The sequence below is a fragment of the Condylura cristata genome, unplaced genomic scaffold (genome assembly GCF_000260355.1).
Source record: "Condylura cristata isolate star-nosed mole 26May11 unplaced genomic scaffold, ConCri1.0 scaffold00011, whole genome shotgun sequence".
Taxonomy (NCBI): Eukaryota; Metazoa; Chordata; class Mammalia; order Eulipotyphla; family Talpidae; genus Condylura; species Condylura cristata.
Window position 1 is genome coordinate 36,365,013 of NW_004567112.1, and position 12,623 is coordinate 36,377,635.

The window sequence follows — 12,623 nt, forward strand, 5'->3', positions numbered from 1 at the left end:
CTCAGTAGAGGTTTAAGTAAACAAATTTGAGTGCATCCACCCGCCCCCCCCCCCCCCAGAACAATTTAGGCTTTAGTTGGACTCTCCTTCCTTCCTTGGTTGCTACTACAAACCTCTACTCCAAGAACAGAGTTACTATAGGGGAAAAGTTTTTAAAAAAAGGCAAGGGGATGGATGGTTTCTCATTCGCAGAAGTCAGGTCACCTTATTTCTTGGAAACAAACTGGTCATGTCAGGCCTTGGTGGTATGGTGGGCCTTCTTCATCCTACCCCCTTTTATGCAGTTATCTAGCAGGAGACTATAGAGAAACCACTTAAACTGCTTGGGTCTCAGTTTCCTCTTAGAAATACGTTGAACTAGATGATTTCCAAAGCGCCAGGTTTTGCCTCATCCAGTGATTGTCTGAGAAGCTGCACCCAGAGATAGGTGCTTTAGTCCCCAGCCTGTGGTAAAGGCCGAGGCCGTTTAACTCTGCACTTCTGCTTTTGCAGCCACTGTATACATCAGATTCTGGAAAGTGTTAACCACATCCACCAGCATGACATTGTCCACCGGGACCTGAAGGTATGACCAGGCCCTCCCTTTGCCTCCTGTTTGTGAAGTGTTGGTGCCACCTGGTGCCAAATGGTGGTACTGCGTGGTCCACGCTCAGGCTCCCAGGAGGAGGAAGGGGGCTGGTTGGGTGCCTCACAAGGTCCCCCTCTCTTCCTTCTACAGCCTGAAAACCTGCTGCTGGCAAGTAAATGCAAAGGTGCCGCCGTCAAGCTGGCCGACTTTGGCTTAGCCATCGAAGTGCAGGGAGAGCAGCAGGCTTGGTTCGGTAAGAGTGACCCTGCCTTCCTGGAATGTGGCCCCCGCCCTTCCTTCTCTTCCTGATCTGCCTTCCTCTTTCAGAACTAGCAGTCAGACCCTTAATGGTCTTGGCCTCCTCAGAGTCTGGAGGAGGGAGGGTGTGGAGCTCCCTCCTGATCCTATGTGACTCAGTACAGCGAGTCTCAGGATCTCATTGTTGTCAGTCCTGCATTCTCGTTGCCTCTGGGGAGGAGTTGGGAGTTCCTGGTAGGCACAGACTTACCCTCTGATTTAGATTCTGGGTACTACAAGAAGCCCAGCCTATTGTCTCTTGTGGCCTATGTGCGAAGAGCTTATGTAGCAAAAGCAGGAGCGAGAAGAGACTTGGGGGAAACTGTTGATATGGACTAATGAGAGAGAAAGTGGGTTCAGTTTGCCTCCACCCTCTCTTCTGCTACAGGTTTTGCTGGCACCCCAGGTTACTTGTCCCCTGAGGTCTTGAGGAAAGATCCCTATGGAAAACCTGTGGATATCTGGGCCTGCGGTAAGCCCATTCCACACTCTCAGCTTTTTTGGTGTTAAGGACCCTCAACTTCCAGCAATGACCAGAAAGAGGCATTGCTGTTCCTTGCGGGTCCCACAAATGTCTGGTTGATGTGAAATTCAGGGTTTGTTTAGTGCCCTGGGTTGGCTGTCCCCTCCTTCCCAAGTACTTCTTGGATTGGATTGCCTCTTTTTTGAAGAGGGACTTGACCACACCTTAGAGGATGGCGTGTGCCTAAAAAAATTTCTGACATGGTTTGGTGATACGGGGAGTAAAACTTAATGGGGGTGGGGGGACCTAGTGGCTCAGCATTGTCAACTTCTCCCTGTGGTATGGCCTTGACTCTAAATGACTTTGAGCCTTGTGTGACATTTTTTGGTTCCTCGGGGAAATAGGTGACTGACCCTAGTGACCTGCATTCTGTCTCGTAGGAGTCATCTTGTATATCCTCCTGGTGGGATACCCTCCCTTCTGGGATGAGGATCAGCACAAGCTGTATCAGCAGATCAAGGCTGGCGCCTATGACGTAAGGACCAGTTTCTTCCTGCCCCTTGGGCTCTGTCCACAGGAGGGTGCGTGTTCAGTATGTCATGCGGAATGTTGGGGTTTTGAGGACCAAGGGATGGACATACAGGTCCTAATTCTTTCCACCTGCTGCCCCAGGAAGCAACTCTTTTGCGCAGCTGTTCTTGGTAGCTGTAAAGTCAAGAAAGCCACTGCAGCCCTTTGATCTGTTGTTAGCAAAGAATGGACAGCAAGAGGGTGTGCTCGATCCATGGGGACGGGAAGTGTGGTGGCTCCCTCCACTGCCGTGGGGCCCTGGGTGTTTTGCTGAGCTGCTATGTCCTAGTAGAGATGGCGTTTGAACCAGAAGATACCAGAGTCCTCTTCATGCTCTGATCTGATGTTCTGGTATTCTAACTTGTGACTGTTCTGTTTTCCTTTCCTAGTGTTTAAGTTGAACAAGATCTCTGTTGGGCAGCTTTAGTTACCACAGAGTAGCCCAGTTGTAGCAGTTGGGAACAAGACAGTCTAGCTTTCAGGGTGTGAGGCTCATAATTTTCATATCCTTCCACCCTCTGTTCCTGCTTTTTAGTTCCCATCACCAGAGTGGGACACAGTTACTCCTGAAGCCAAGAACTTGATCAACCAGATGCTGACCATAAACCCTGCAAAGCGTATCACAGCTGACCAGGCTCTCAAGCACCCATGGGTCTGTGTAAGTGTCTTTGCCCAAGATTGAGATCAAGAACATCAGCCCTCACTATGCCCTTAGTATCTCCTTACTAACAGACTGGTCCTTGTCCTAAGCCAGGACTTGGCAGAGAGGTTGGATGGTGGGTGAAGACCATGGTTAGTACATGTCACCAGAAATAGGCAGAGGGGCCTAACTGGCCTCTACCCATCTTTCCTCCACTCACTGGTCAGGTTGTGATTTAGTTATGATTTTAAATGAGGGCCTAAACTGACTCTGGCTAACTCTAGGTAGTTGATGACAGAAGGTAGCAGGCAGAGCCTACAGCAAATTGCCAAACATAAGGTACATACCCAGCTCTCAACTCACACAGCTGTATTGGAAATGTGCTCAAGACCCAACCAATAAGCAAGCCCCTGAGCTATCAGTGTGTTTCGACAAACTCTTTTTCCATATGAAATTCTATCACACTGAAATGTCTTGTTTTTAAGGAAGAGGATCTGCTGTAGTACGGCATCCTGACACAGATATTTGTCCTTTCCTGGGCTTACCAAAAGCCACTGGTGCTGGTTGTCATGTGGGCATTAGAAGTAGAAAGATAACTGAGGTATAGTCATTCTCCTAGAGATCGCAGATTATTTGGGCAGTAGGGACTCAAACAGGGGACCTCTCTGAGTGTGACACGGTACATGTGTGAGCACACAGGAGCTCATCCTGTCCCCGGTGGGCAATGGGAAGACTGCATGGAGGAGGTGACTTCTGTTCTTGGCAGATGACTACAAGTTCTCCAGGATGATGACCTGCAGGCTATAGATAAGCATGGTCCAGGGCGTGAGAGGCCAAGGGAAATTGTATCAATTTTAGGAATGTTTAGTAAATCGGTTGTAGATGAAGGTATGACTGTGGGACTATGAGGGGATGAAGCCAAAAAGATTCCATGACTTACCAGTTTCTGCCTAGGGAGTTTCAATTTTATTCTGAAAGCTTAGGGAGCCATTTAAAGGTTTTAAAGAGGGAATGAAATTTGCAGTTACAAAGATCACTTTGGAGGCCGTCTAAAAATTAGAATCTAAGAGGAAAGAGAGTAGGGCAAAGCATTCAGGAAGCTGTCATAGTTGGCTGCGAACAACTAGCTGAAATCTCAACTGAGATAGTGATAGGAGGGTGGGCAATGTGGACAATTTTGACAGATATGTTGGGAGATAGAATCAAAAGGTTTTATTGCAGTTAGATTTGGGGAGAAAGGGATCTGTGGGGACTGCCTGGTTTTAATTGTAAGTGAGTGGAGGCCTGTACCATTCACAGACTCAGAAGAAATCCAAAAAAGGAACCAGTTTGTGAGAAATGTTGATTGTAGTTTTGTACCTATTGAATGTGGTGTCTGAGAACCTCAAGATGGAGACATCTGGTGGGTAGTTAGAAATGTGATTTTAGAGATTAGGAAAAATATTAAAACTTAGAAATAACAGTTTGGGGTCATTTCTATGCAAGGGGCACTGAGGCTGTAGAAATACATGGAATTATTTCTGTGCTGATTGAATTTTCACTGTGGGCTTGTATACTCTAATAAGAGGAGATGTAGCCACTAAACACCAGTATTTAATAATAGAGTAGGAGGAACCAGCAACAGGGAATGAGAATTTCCATGGTAAAGAAGGATCAGGAGTAGAAGATCCTATGAAATTGGCTTTCTGCATAAGGGAGCATCTGTAATGAGATGCTCTTGGAGACTGGTAAAGATGAAAAAGAATCCACTAAAACGTTAAAGGCCATTGTTTCACCCATAGAGGGGATGCACAAGAAAGTCTAGAGTCCATACTCAGTGAGATGAATAGGAAATCAGGTAAAGAGAGAAAGACATAGAACTGCTTCAAGAAGGCAGGTGGGTCAGTGAGTTTAAAATTTTAAGATTTTGTTTAAGGTCACGCTTGACTATAATGTATAGTCTTATGTCTATAATGCATGAACTGCAGAGAAGACTGTAGTTCAGAAAAGGAGTTAACAATACTGGCTGATTGAGGGAACAAAGGCTTGGATTACAAAGAGAAGGGCCACCAGGCCCAGAAGGAAGGGTCATCACTGGGCAAGAAGGAGGAACCTGCTGAGAACCCGGCAGATAGAAGTTGAAGGGGGTTTTGCTTCACGACCTCTCATTTCTCTCATGGACAGCTTTCCACTCTGAAGGAAGGGGTGAAATATGAGACTCGGGACTGTTACAGAGAAGGTTGGGAGAGTGGCTTTGGGAACCTGGAAGGGAGGGGACCAAGGGTGAGGGAAAGGATTATGGCTGATCCTTTGGGGTTGTGGATAGTGTTTTTCTAGCAGGTTTGTCCAGATAGTGACAGCAAAGGGAGGCAGTGAGCACCTTAAAATGGGCTCTTGAGAACTGGTGAAAAATAACTTAACTGGTAGGTGAAAATGCCATGCTCATGAAGGTGGTTTTTCCTTGCAAGGAGAGTTCTTCATTACACTGCTGACCCCTGTGATTTCCCCAAATGTGGGAGACTCCACTATGTAAGATGTGGTACTGGGAGACTTGCATTCAAACCTTCCCTTGTAGGAAGAAAAGAATCAGAGAAATATTCTGTTATGGGGTCACTTGATTCACCCATCCCCCCACCTGTATTGTTCCTGGGGACATTACTGTGTTGCTGTTGTGTGCTGACTGATGCTGTATTGATCACCCTGAGTCATCAAGGCACATCCTGTCCAGTCGGCTCCATCAGAGGAAGGAAGTTAGCAGTAATACATTGAAGAAAAATGTCCATCCAAAATGATAAAAAAAAAAATTGATGCTTCCAGGTAAAGATTCTTAGCTTCTCAGATCACAGTTTCATTCAGGACCTTGTGTGAGGGTGTGTTGTGAGGAACTCCTGGAAGGCACTTGGCCTGTTCTCTTACTGCTGAGAATCTGGATCCCAGCAGGTACTCAGTGGACAGTTGCTGGAGGATTCACATGAGGGTCACAGCACAGGATACTCCCCCATTCCACTGCCTCCATCTCCCAAGGAAGATAATGCATGAAGATAATGTTCTCACAGGCACCCTCATCTGGCATCAATTATTGGTGTTTTTCATCTTCATTTTATTGTGCTTATGTAACCTTGTACTTTGATGTTTGCTTTTATTCTAAAAGCATTTTTGCATCTATGACCTCTTTATCTCTGGAGCAACTGGGGGGATTGAGTGCCAGGGTGTGGGCTCCAGGACACTGATGAGGGGCAGAGGCTCAAGCTGGGGACCTCACAGACCTTGTCTGTCTGGCTTTTAGCAACGATCCACGGTGGCCTCTATGATGCATCGTCAGGAGACTGTGGAGTGCTTACGCAAGTTCAATGCCCGGAGAAAACTGAAGGTAAGTCTTGCCTTGAGGCTGTCAGTGCCCTGGAATCGGACCCTTCCACAGTGTACTCCTGCCCCACCTCAGAAGGACGCTCCCCTCCTAGCTGGAGCCAAGCTGTGAAGGTTGCACGTGCTGGGGAGTCTCAGATGCATGATGACCCTCTGCCTGAGACCAAACTGCTTCTCTAGAGTCTGACTGAATTCAAAGCGCCCTCTTCTTTCCCTAGGGTGCCATCCTCACAACGATGCTTGTCTCCAGGAACTTTTCAGGTATGTTTTTCCCAGCCGTGCTCTTTAATTCCACAGAGGTGAGTGGGTCAGAATGGGCGTTGCCTCCCCAGTGCTGACCCTGTGGGGCAAGGCCTTGACCACATGACAAGGATTCTGTTTTGAGGATCTGCTGCTGCTGGATCCCCTAGCCTGAGATTCGGGGGCACTTTGCTTGGGTTCACATTTATGAATGCTGTTCCCTAGAGTCTCCCAGGGATTAGCCTACCCGGGCTCCATTTACTTTGTTTTTTTTTTGGGTTCTTATTTATCTGAAGACTCTCAGCACTTTAAGATTTTAGCCAGTCTCTAGGGCATTGGAAGATGTGCTGGGGAAAAGAAAGCAATGAGGTATAGTAAATCTTCTCAGTCGCCACCATTAATTTGCCAACTGAGACAATGTCTGCTTCGTTGTGTCCAAGTAGAGATGACTAACAGAAATTATTCCAGATGTTGAAACCTTTTACAGCGACTGTACTTGAAATACTTTCTGTGATGCTAGTTGTGAAGTGAAATAATAGAGACCGGCGTGATGGGAGGGAAAAGAGACCTGCTTAAATTTGCAGGAGGAATTGGGAGAGTTGGGACCAGTAATTTGTAAATCACACTTGACATTTCTTTTCAAGATGCAAGACACTCCACCTCACCCTGCCCCTCCTCTCACCTCTATCATTGTTCACCCTCAGTTGGGAAGCACTCAGTTGGTGGCCTTTCTGTGAGGAAAATAACATCAGGACTTAACTAAAAACAGAAAGATCTCTTCCCTGCTTGCCTTGTCCCTTGGCCTTCCCTCCCCTTACTCCCAGTTCCATTGTTTGGTTCAAGACCCCTTTTCTAACATTCTCATAACAAGCCTCCCTCCTTTGCTTTCCTTCTGCACTGCCGTGGAGAGGGGCTTTGCGGGAGCGCTTGTGTAGACAGCTGCTCTGAGCAGAGATTGCTCCCCTGAGCCTGAATCCTGACAGGCTCAGACAGCTCTGTGCTGGTTCCAGGTAACCCCCCGGGCCCCCAGGATGCTGCAGACAAGAAGAGCTAAGGACTTTGAGTTCTAGGCCGAGCGAGAGTCCCAGGGCTCTGGAAGGTCACAGACTGGAGAGTGAGCTGGGAGGCTGCCCCACTTCCATCACCTAAGGCCCTGGTTTGGGGCTTCCCATGAGGGGGAGATTGTGTTTCTGGATTTACCTCACACTAATGTGAGAACTTGTGTGAGGGGGAACAACCTGGCTGCAGATGGGGCTGTTGTCGCACATTGTGCTTCTATCTAATTACTCGCAGCTTCTTCTTTCTCAGTTTGAGAGCCTTCCCAGAGGAGTCTCAGGGACACTTTGGTGTTGACCGTAGAATAGTGATCCGTTTTCTCTCTAAATGGAAGAAGCCGTGTGCAGACAGGCTTCTGCTTCTTCTCAGGCTGGGAAATCAATGCATGTGCCCTGTCCCCACAGCCCCAGGCCTCTGTCAACCTCCTCTTGTCCAGTCCAGGAAATCAGTGTCCTGGTTTCAGGAAATTGGTCTCTCTCTCAGAACAAAGTACTTCCATTCTCCCCAAAGAGTGTCCTGTTCTCATTGCCCAGGCTTCATCTGGCCTTTGAGCTCACTTTATCCTGGATCAGAGGAGACCAAGCAAATACTCCCAGCTTTCCAGGCTGACCTCTTCTGGCTGACTCTGAGACTGATGAGTACCGCCTGTCTCCAGAAGCCTGTGTAGGAAGAAGTGACTACCTGGATAATCATGGAGGAGGGGCACCTGTGTATTTTAGAAATGAGCCAGGCTGTTTTCTAGTTGATTCCAAGTAAGGAGCACAGCTTAGACCTGGACTATGACAGGTTGGCTCATGGTGAAATCGGGGTTTTTAGAATGTATTTCTTCAGCAGCCTTTGCTGTTGTTTTCTTTCCCTGGGGGCTCTTCATCCTCAGAATAGTTTAAATACAGGTAACTGAGAAAAGCGCCTTCTTCTCTATACCTGGCTTGAAGAGGGAAAGCAACCCTAGTCTCTAAGGAACTAAGGTGTGTGGATGGGCATGGAAGGTCAGTGTATTCTGGACAAGGGCTATGGCCCTTCTCTGGGCCCAGAGAGCCAGTCTCTAGACTGTTTGTAATGTGGAGAGAAAAGGGCTGCCCTATGATCCAGGACTCTGCTAATCTCATTTAGGTCCCTGACAGGCGAAGGTCTACAGTGAGGCTCATTTTCCTCACAGTCTTAAGCCAGGACTGTGCTGCCTCAGAAAGGACCCTGCCTCACCAAGTCAGGCTTTTATCTGTAAACTGTCACCTGAGGATTTCATGGGACAGCTGCTGAAGCCATTGCCACGAAGTGGAACCGTGGTATTCCCCATGCCCTGTCCAAGCCTGTTCCTCTCAGGTCCCCAGACTGCTGCAGGGCTAGCTGCACCTGCTCATCGGCCTGCCCCCAGCGCCTTCGCTCTCCCAGCTCGGCTGGCTTGGCCACGCCGCCCGGGGCCCTGCTGTGTGTGGGCAGCCGGTGGGCTCCCACGCCTCATGCTGGGCCATGCTCGCTGCTGACTGGCCCCCGTGGCTTTGCGGCAGCTCTGTGCACTGAGAGATTGTATCCCCTCAGTTGGCAGGCAGAGCTCCGCCCCCGCCTCGCCTGCCGCGAGCGCCGCCGGCCTGGCCGGGCAAGGTACGTGGCATGAGTCCTCCCCGACCGCCTGCCTCGGCTCCCTGCCACCCCACCAGGAGGGCCAGCATGCCAGGCCCACTCACCAGGGAGGCGAGTCCCATGCTTGCGGGCTGAGATGGGCATGCCAACGGACCACCTAACTTGGCATCTGCGAGCGCACTGGTGTTATGAAGCCCCTAACCAGCCATGCATGCTGGGCGCTTGCCAACTCTCAGGAGGCAATAGCCTGGGGATGTGGAGCTGGGCAGTAGGAGGTTTTGCTCCAGATGGCCCAAGAACCTGGCCCGCCCGTGAGGGGTGTGGCTTGGTGTAGCCCTGTGCTAGGACTAAGCTCCCACAGCACTGTCAGATCCCTCACAGAGGAAGCTGAACCACTCAGAGCTGTGGAGTCTGACATTTGCACACATCTGAATGGCCTCCATATCTGGAAGGCTGTAGAGTGCCAAAGCTATGGCGACAGCCAACCCTGGATTTGGATTCTAGTCCTGCCACATCCTGAACAATTCACACCACGTCTCCCAGTCTTGGTTTCCTCATGTCTCCGTGTCCTCCAGGGATTAAGATCGTGTATTTCCAAGGCTGTCCACCCTGCCTCTACAGGACAACTGATTACCTGTGAGCTTGTAAAAAATCCTGATGCTAGGACCGCCCAAAATGAGAATCCCTGGAGCCTGGGATAAGCCTAAGCATTTTTTAAACTCCCCAAGTGATTCTAGTGGGCAGAGTGGAGAACTCTGATGTATGTAAGCACTTCCTCACAATAGGTGGTGAGATAATGAACACATTTAAAAAAGTGAATTTCAAATCTTCCTAGCATAATTGGAGGTAGCCCAAAGGCTATTTGGGGTGGGGGAGGGTTGCGCAGAGGATCCCTAGTCACTGGAGAGAGTTGGAATGACCACCTGAAGAGAATGGCAGCAGCAGTTGTAACCTACTGATGTCTCACATACTGAGTTCTTGCTATGTGCCAAGCACTTCGCTTTTCATGCATGATCTCACTAGCCCCACACCACTATTCAGTGATGAAGCCCTGTTTTATCCTATGTTATAGATAAACAGGTTCAGAGAGGTTAACTCATCCAAGGTCACATATCTACTAAGGGGTGGAACCAAGATGCAAACCCATCAAAATCCAGGTAGATCAGACAGTTGGACTGATTCCACCTCCCAATGCTTCCCACTCTCCAGCCACTGTCTGCTACCTTCCCATGGCCTTTGTGGTCAGCAGACATCACTAGCCCTGAACATCACCCCATGCCTGATTAATATCTCATTCTGCCCTGTCCAAAGAGTGGACTCTTAGGAAGGGGTGGCAAATAGGACTCAGTAAGCCTGCCTCAGTCAAGGCTTCAACCTCCTGGCAAAACCCTCCTGTAGGTGGTCCTGGTTTCCGTGTCTGTGTCTTGTCTGTCCTCATGTCTGGTCTCCTTTGTGAACTGTGACACTGTTTCTTGAGAACACTCAGGAGATGTCTTGCATCCTTCCAGCTTGGCCGTCCTGAGGATCTCCATGGCATCTAGGGATGGAGCCCTCATCTTTCATCCTGGCACTCTGCTTCCAGGCCTGGGTGGAAGCTGTCAAAAGCAGAGTTCCCTGTGCCCTGGCAGTTGCAGTATTGAATGTCATTTCTCCTCCTAAGCACAGTGTCCCTGTTTCTGCTGAATCCTCTTCCATGGAGGAGGAGGTCCTGGGGTGCCACCCTAAGGGTCTGATGCTGCTTGGGGTGCCCTCCTAGCTTTGGGACTGCTAGAGGTTTCAGAGACTCCTGGCCCCCAGGTCAGACACAGTAGTCTCTTGCAGATCCAGCTGCCAGACTTCAGGTTGGAGAAAGGGTTCAATACAAGAGACTTGATTTTCCTCTTTGTTTCCACAGCTGCCAAAAGCCTGTTGAACAAGAAGTCGGATGGTGGCGTCAAGGTAGGTGTGTCTACCCCTCCAGTCTCAAACTGACTTCTCCGTGCCAGTAGTCACAATGGGGATTTCTTGGCACCGCCCCCCTTCTCTCCCTGGGAACCTTCCTATCCTTGCTTTTCTGCTTTAAACCAGAAACCTTTGTGCTCAGAACAGCAGGTTCCACTGGCCTGAGAGGGCAGAAGGGAGATGAATTTTTTTTTTCCTGACCCTAGGATGATTGGAAAGACTCAGGGAAAATGATCCAAATTATAGTTTGCTAGAGCTGAATCTTGAAGGTGATTTCCAGATACTTGTCTCACTCCAGGACTTGACTGTGGGCTTTTTTAGGTCAATTGGTTAATCCTTTTTTTTTTTTTTTTTTCCTAAATGCAAGCCCTTTTTATCAAATGAATCCAAAGTTAGTTTGACTCGGTACAGGGCTTGGAACCTGAAGCCGCTATCCTTTTGGTCTTTTTATCTCCAAAGTCCTTCTAGAACCCAACTGAGATACCATTGAGTGCAAGTGTCTTAAACTTTCTCAAGGCAAAGTCTCCTCAGAAGCAGGTGAGGGACATGGTATATCACAGCTCTTTTCCCCTTAGTGAGGGAACTTTTCTGAAGGATCAGGGCAGAAGAGGAAACAGCAGCCCAGAGGGTCCAGCAGGAAGCTGGTGGGAGGGGATCCCTGGCCAAGGTAGTGAAGAGGTGGCTGGGAGGGTCTTCACCTGGCCCAAGGTATTCTGTCAATACTTTGGGGCAGAAAGGGTCCTTGTACTGGGACATTGACTAGGGATTCGTGCTATTTTGAAGCCTACCAACTGAAAGAATTTCAAACTGTGAAATTATTCAAATCTTTAATACTCCAGCAAAAGTTCTCCTAGGATTTTCTGAGATTTACATGTGTGCCCTATTCTCTTTCTTCTCTACTCCTTCCTCTTTCTCTCATTTACTGCATGCCTGCTTCTATGTATTCTGCCCCAAGGAGGGGAGCTTGGGCTCCACGCATACCCGCTGACATGCAGCTAGGTTTGGCCAGCCACCCCCGGTTACAGGAATACCAGCTGGATGAGTGGAGTCAGGTTAAAGGAAAGGGAGCAGGTTAAGTTGGAGAGATGATGTGTATTTCTTTTTTTTTTTTTTTTTTAAGATTTATTTATTTATGCTTACAGAACTGGGGTAAGGCCAGAGTTGTGGGGAGTGAGAGGATTCACCAGAGACAAAGTGGGGAGCAGAACAGGCAGACTGACAAAGTACACTGCTGAGGAGAGCAGTGGGCAAGACAGGCGAGGTCTGCCAAGCCCACCAGCTCCCTGGTCAGAGATCGAACTCATGCTGCACTGGCTTCAGAATGCTTCATAGTGCTGTGCTTTAGCCCTTTGTGCCACCAGGGATAACCCCATATTGTGTATTTCTATGAAGCTAGATTCAGTCAGTGCTTACAAAGTATTTGGTAAGTACTATAGTCCCTCACTTATCCATGAGGGATACATTCCAGGACCCCCTAGTGTATGCCTGAAGATGCAGAGAGTATTGAACCTTGTACATTCTATTTTCCTATGCAGATATAAAGGTTAATTTATAAATTTGGCACAAGATAAACAACAAGAACTTACAGTGAAATAATTACAAAATAGTATAAAAAAAGTCCTGTGGCTATGGTCTCTCTCTAAATATTTTACTGTATGCAATATTTTCAGACCATGGTTGACTGCAGAAAGGGGATAAGGAGGGACTGCTGTGCCTGTCAGAGCCCCAGTGGGGCACCATTTCTAGGAGCACACAAACAGGATAAGGTGATCTACCTTAGGAAGTTGCAGGGTTAATTGAAGAGGAAAATAGATATACTTGGAATCAGCTAAGCACTGAATGGTGTGTTGGTACTGGACCCTACACGGGGTGGTTGAATTCAAGAAGCTTCAAGAATAATAGCTTATGGGAGAAACCTTAGA

General features: G+C 48.4%; 1 protein-coding gene across 15 annotated transcripts in view; it reads left to right on the top strand.

Moving 5' to 3' along the window:
- The window catches only part of CAMK2G (calcium/calmodulin-dependent protein kinase II gamma), a 54,603-nt gene that overhangs the window by 23,167 nt on the left and 18,813 nt on the right, over nucleotides 1–12,623 (top strand). For 8 of the 15 annotated variants that reach the window (XM_012723641.1, XM_012723647.1, XM_012723644.1 and 5 more), the window contains exons 6-14: nucleotides 493–565; nucleotides 719–821; nucleotides 1,254–1,337; nucleotides 1,769–1,863; nucleotides 2,434–2,556; nucleotides 5,804–5,887; nucleotides 6,102–6,144; nucleotides 8,719–8,781; nucleotides 10,655–10,698. In XM_012723641.1, coding sequence (XP_012579095.1) covers nucleotides 493–565; nucleotides 719–821; nucleotides 1,254–1,337; nucleotides 1,769–1,863; nucleotides 2,434–2,556; nucleotides 5,804–5,887; nucleotides 6,102–6,144; nucleotides 8,719–8,781; nucleotides 10,655–10,698 — 712 coding nt within the window. The remainder of the gene's footprint in view (nucleotides 1–492; nucleotides 566–718; nucleotides 822–1,253; nucleotides 1,338–1,768; nucleotides 1,864–2,433; nucleotides 2,557–5,803; nucleotides 5,888–6,101; nucleotides 6,145–8,718; nucleotides 8,782–10,654; nucleotides 10,699–12,623) is intronic. The other 7 variants (XM_012723643.1, XM_012723651.1, XM_012723648.1 and 4 more) reach the window with 1 other exon arrangement.